The 6,043-nt window shown below is 42.5% G+C and overlaps 1 protein-coding gene across 1 annotated transcript; it reads right to left on the bottom strand.

Moving 5' to 3' along the window:
* Positions 1–1,018: 1,018 nt before the first annotated feature.
* foxd3 (forkhead box D3) lies at positions 1,019–3,090 on the bottom strand. The gene has a single exon (XM_031284038.2). It carries the CDS (start codon positions 2,671–2,673, stop codon positions 1,489–1,491), a length of 1,185 nt encoding a protein of 394 aa, XP_031139898.1. The 5' UTR covers positions 2,674–3,090; the 3' UTR covers positions 1,019–1,488.
* Positions 3,091–6,043: the final 2,953 nt, after the last annotated feature.

Raw genomic sequence — 6,043 nt, 5'->3', positions numbered from 1 at the left:
TCATGGGGATCAGATAAATATAGCGCCTCTAACACCCCCCCCCCCACCCACACACACACACACACACACACACACACACACACACGCGCGCACGCACTGACATACACGCCAACCCGATCACCATTTGCTGTTTGTGTAAAAGTGATTAGCCAGACACAACTGCGAAGCTGTTACCTTTATAGTAGCCAAGCCGCAGAATATGCTGTAAAACGACACGAGCAGTGATGTAATGGTGAATTAAAAGGCGCCTCAACTATGACCTCTAGTCAGAGATCATTATCAAGAAACAACCATGAATGTAGTTTAAAAAAACAATTAGACTGTTTTATTGTTCACCCCTAAATGTTCATGTATATTCTACAACGGGTTGTCTTAAATATGACCTTTTTATCAGCCTGAAAAGCTGTAAACATTTCGCAGATAACCAGTTTGAACTGCACTTTTAGGTGTGTTTGCACTAAATCTCAGGATATAAAATATCTTCCCTTTTAATAATTACCTCTTTTCACATCTGCTTTAAATTTAAAATCCATATAAATATGTTTTAATTCCTTACTTATTTTTTTAATCTTCTGCAACAATTCTTATTTAAGTTAATGAGTAGGCTAATTCCCAAAAATATTTCTTTAAAATCGAAAGTTGCAATACAAGCTAAAAAAAATCTAATGGGTGTTGCCGTAAAAATATTATTCATTTTCCTTCTGTAACTCGATAAATATAGCCTAATTATAGCCTAATGGTATAGCCTATAATTAGAAATTAAAATGAAACTTAAAAAGGCAAATTTAAAAATATAGACTTTTAACATCGTGAAATGGGAAGATGTTAAAAAAGTATTAAGCCTAAAAATGGCTTAGTAAATGTAAACATAATATTCACAAGATAAGACAAATTTATAATATCTACATCTAAAATGTCCTTTGATTTATTTTATGCCTTTATAGCATGAGGGGCTATTTATTTAAAATAAGATTTTCAAGAATATGTCTCTCAATAAATATATTATCAAACAATTTAAGAATGTTAAAAAAGAAAATTGATTTTAATTCTTTCTTAGATTTATTTACAAATAAATTCAGTTTACAACACAATATAGCTACATAAAATTACATATATTTGAATTTTTTTATAAACAGACTATTTTTCAGAGCTTTTTTGTGTCTTCTATGAAAAGGAAGCAAAAAAGTGTGTCCAGTTGAGCTTCCGATACAAAAAAGAAAATGTAAAATAATAATCACAGATCTCAAACAGGAACAAAAGAAAAAAAAAAACAGGTAAAATCATTATTATTATTATTATTATTTTTTTTTACAAATATTTACAAATGTTACCTGTACAGAAATATCTCCTTTTTCTTTTTTTTCTCTGTTTCAACAGTCTTTACATGGCTACAGAGTCCAGTGTTGCCTATTGATTTGTGCTTTTCACACTCCCTCCGTAATAATGTCTCTATATAAAAATAAGAGTTTATCTTCTCTTCGTTTGAAGTCATTGTGAAGGCCATTTGGACACTGCCGCCGCCGCCGCTGCTGCTGAAGGTAAAACATGTCCAGAAAGGATATTTGACGGTACACTGAGGATGGGAGCGATAGCGGCGGAGGTCCGGCTCAGAGAGAGGGACTGCGCGCTCAGCAGGGCCGACTGAACGGTCACCGGAGGCCGCAGGAAAGCAGCGCCCGATGAGACCGAGGAGGCGCTGGAGACCCCGATGATGTTCTCTATACTAAAAGACGGTCTGTTTGAAGGCTCGGATTTGATCATGGACGCTGTGCTCAGACTGTTGAGCTGAAGTTGAAGACTCGGGCTGAGATGGGAGTTAAACGCTTTTCTGTTCAGCTCCGCCGAGGACAGGAGAGGGACGCCCGGGGGCAGCATGGGACCTACAGGGGGGATGTACGGGTACTGCAAAGCCGCCGGATGGGAATAAGCCGGGTGGATCCCGTAGTGCCTGCCGTACGGGCCCCCAAGGCTGTACGCACCGAAACTTTGCATCATTAGAGCAGTCTGGTCCCTGAGCATGTCCGGCTGAACTCTCTTGAACCTTTTCCTCCTCCTGAGGAAGCTGCCGTTGTCGAACATGTCCTCCGAAGCGGGATCCAGGGTCCAGTAGTTGCCCTTGCCGGGGTTGCCAGGTTCCCGGGGGATTTTCACAAAGCAGTCGTTGAGGGACAAGTTGTGGCGAATGGAGTTTTGCCACGCCGGGAACTTTTCTCGGTAATACGGGAAACGGCTGCTGATGAACTCGCAGATCCCGCTGAGGGTGAGCTTTTTCTGCGGGCTCTGGAGGATGGACATGGTGATGAGGGCGATGTAGGAGTAAGGCGGCTTTACCAGGCTGTTTTTGGGCTTCTGGATCCCACCTCCCGTTGCGCTCTGGTCTTGACCCTCTCCCTTTCCGGTGCCCGTCTCTCCCTCCCCGGAGCTCTCGCAGCACGGACTCCCTCCACCGGACCTCATCTCCTCCTTCTCTACCTCAATCTCATCTTCCTCGTCGCCTGCTTCTCCTCGGAGGTCGTGCAGGATGCCTCCCACCGGGCTGTCGCAGTCGCTGTCCACCCTATCCATGCCCTCCTCGTCTCCCTCGCCCACCACGTCGATATCCACGTCCTCCGCTGTGAGCACAGTTTGGCCGGACATGTCGCTGGCTCTTTCGCTGCCTCCAGACAGGGTCATCTCACGGCTTACTTACACTTTTTGTATTTGTTTTTGAAGTCTGCCGAGCCGGGTGTGATGGGTATGGCGAGACCAGCGCGGTCTGTGCACACACACGGCGGGTCTGCTGGACTTCTGGTCGCCCCTGTCAAGAGATCGGATGTCTCCAAAAATCTAAATGTGGTTGAACCGGCGGCAAGCCAGTCAAGCCAAATAAACTTCAACTTCTACAAATATTTCTCCACTCGGTAAGTGAGCAGGCCTGTGTAAAGCGGCGATTCTTGCATCGAAGTTGTTTGGAGATGTTTTGCGCTCAGACGTCCCTTCTCGGAGCGTATATTTCCTAGTGATATTTGGAGAACCAAGTCGAGATGACACATCTGCTGCTTTTAAAGGCCGGAGCTTTAAAAGACTGTCTGATAGATTACTTTTCCCAGTATAAGATATACTATCGGTGCAGGACACGTGGTTTGGTGACGACAGACGCCCCCTTCCTTCTCCTCTCCTCCCTCCCTCCACCCTCCTCTCCTCTCTGTTAAACCATGCAAACTGGAGTTGTTTCATGGATTTGTCAACAATGGGACATCAGCAATGCTGCTTTCCGCTGATTTCTGTGTTCGTCCGTCATAGACCATTTAACGGTGGCAGAGGGAGGAGGAGGAGGGTGAGAGAAAATTGGCCTGCATGATTGAAAGATCTGATGCGCATTAACGTGGCTGCGTAAAAACATTCCAAACCTTTAACTTTGCTAATACAAACTGTGTTGAACGCTGCAGAATGAAAACGACGACAGCTAAGTTCACCAAATCCTCCTTTAACTTTTATGTGTTAACGTTTGGTTTTCAAATGGTGAAATTGTGCATGCGTGGATTTTTCTGCATTTTGTTTTAAAGTAGTTTCCGTGCATGCCACTTTACGTATTTGGATACTTTGTCAACACGTAAAGATTTAACATTTTTACTTTGTTTATTTGGTGCATGCCTTGATATTTCCAGTTTTACTGCCAGCCGTGTAAATCCCAGCTGCGAATGCAAAGCATGAATTCAAATCTATTTATTCCCGCAGGATTAGCTGAAGGTGGGAAGAATATTGAGCAGCAGAGGCAGCAGCACCACCGGCCACAATGAATGGAGAGAATAAAGAATTCCCCTTAAGAGTTTGGAAGAGGTGCTAACGACCCCAATCATTGCATGATTTTACATTTGAAAAAAGTAGGAAATGCGGGCAGCGGGGGAATGCAAAGAGAGCATTTATTCACAAGCATGAAGGTGAAGGTGGAGGCTGGGCTCAGGGAGAGGATGTCGGATCCAATACAGGCTATCCTCCGTTGTGTGAGAACATTTGGGAAGAATACTGAAAGAAGAGTTTGTATTTCAGCTAACGTTCAAAGAGACCAAACAAGTGTGCTGTAAATTAACAAAATTGGGAATTTAAATGTAGATCTATTCCGATGTGCCACACGCGATTTAAACGTTCAGTTGATTTTTATCGGAAGTCTTTTTGCAGGTTAATGAACATATCTATAATCAACACCAGTCAGTTATTTGTGACAAAGCTTTATTTGAATAAATGAAAACATAAATACATTTCAAATGAAGATGTAGCCCAATTAACGATTATTACTCAGATAAGCTCATGTCTGTCTCAAGTAAAACACTATGAAGCAGCAGAATACATTTGAATATATGAAGTAGCCTATTATTTATATTATCACTATTGTTACATTTAAATAAATCACACTTGTCACCTATTAATGGCATAATTGCAATGAATGACTTAACTCACATGAAGAACACAGAATGGGCTGTCTTTTGAAGAAGCACATCATGAATGTATTTATTTTTGCCGTAAAATCCCATCAGTGTTGTCTTTGTATCTTAGAGTTTGGAGAGTAAATGTGATCCCTTAATTGCCTTCAGCAGCGCGAGGTGCTGCTTCATGCGCCACCTCCGACACCTCTGCGCTCTAAGGATGAAGTCGGATTAATCAACCGCTATCATTAATAATGCGCGTATGGGTCAAAGGAGGGAAACATGGTTTCCGATTAGACTCGCCTTGTGTTAATCTCTCGGTGACCTGTGTGATCTGGAGGTCCGTCAATACGGATTACTTAGCAGATGAAACCAGAGTCTACATCAACTTTATCCTTCTTATCCTCGTGTGTATCTAGGCAGGTTAGGATTCTCTTTAGTTTCTGGCTTTTTTTCAGGCCCACAAATCAGAAAAATCCACTTTTTTTCAAGGTTGTTTGTTTGGGAGGTTTTTGCTCGAATCGAAAACTTGATGAAGCTGATTTGACACATGTCGTGCATTTCTTCATAGCGACAGAAGTCTTTTGAACTCATACTGATATTAGTGACCTCGTGTAGCCAAAACCTAATTTTTGGTGCTTTTTAAAATGCAGAAAAGAAATGTCTTATAGCTTGCAAAACAAAAGAGCTTGCACACTTGGTTGCCATTTTTTTCTAATTTTGAAAGAGTTTAGGATTTTTTTAAGGAATCAAAAGGTCTTAACACACCTCTCTCTCTCTCTCTCTCTCTCTCTCTCTCTCTCTCTCTCTCTCTCTCTCGCTCCCTCCCTGTGTGTGTGTGTGTGTGTGTGTGTGTGTGTGTGTGTGTGTGTGTGGAGAGAGACAGGTGCAGCCAGCCTCCTTTAAAAAAAAGAAAAGAAAAGAAATTCCAGAGTGTTGTGTGAAAGGCGGCGTAACCGCTGATATAAGCTGACTGCAACAGCACCGAGAGGAGGTTTCAAACCCGTCCTTCCTGTGATCTTTTGAAGCCTCATAAATCCGCTTTTATACCTCCGCAGTTTGTTAATGAAATGTACGTTTTAAGCACACATGCACGGCTTAGCGCGACAAAACCTTTTAGTATAATAAGCCAACTCGCTCCGGCATGAAACCATTAGGGGACAGACAGAAGAGACAGCAGCAGTACAGGTGATGGAGAGGAAACAGTCAGCACATGTGATCACTGCAAACTACCAGCAAGGTCACCGAACAAATACTTGTGATCATAATAATGTGATGCTCTGGTGATTCCTGAGAGGGAGACTTTTTTCTCGTTCTAACCCCCCCCACTCTCTACTCCTCTTGTCTCACAGGGGTCAGAGGTCAGGGTCACCTGCAGAGTGTCAGTTGTTTGCTCAAGGACACTTCAGCAGGGTGGATGCTCCGGATACTGTAAAGATGAATGCAGGTGACTGATGAGAGATGCTAAATAGTGTTCATTCTTTTAATTATTGGGGGGAATTCGGAAATAGTGGTGAGATAATTACTCTTATTTCCACTTTAAGTCAACTTGTCGATTTTTAATCCTTTTGTTTGACATTATTTGATGCCACTGGATATGTCGGCTTCACAACTTTTCCAGGCTATATAACAGGCCTAAT

Source organism: Sander lucioperca, chromosome 11 (genome assembly GCF_008315115.2).
Source record: "Sander lucioperca isolate FBNREF2018 chromosome 11, SLUC_FBN_1.2, whole genome shotgun sequence".
NCBI lineage: Eukaryota > Metazoa > Chordata > Actinopteri > Perciformes > Percidae > Sander > Sander lucioperca.
This window is presented reverse-complemented; position numbering and strand designations above follow the sequence as displayed.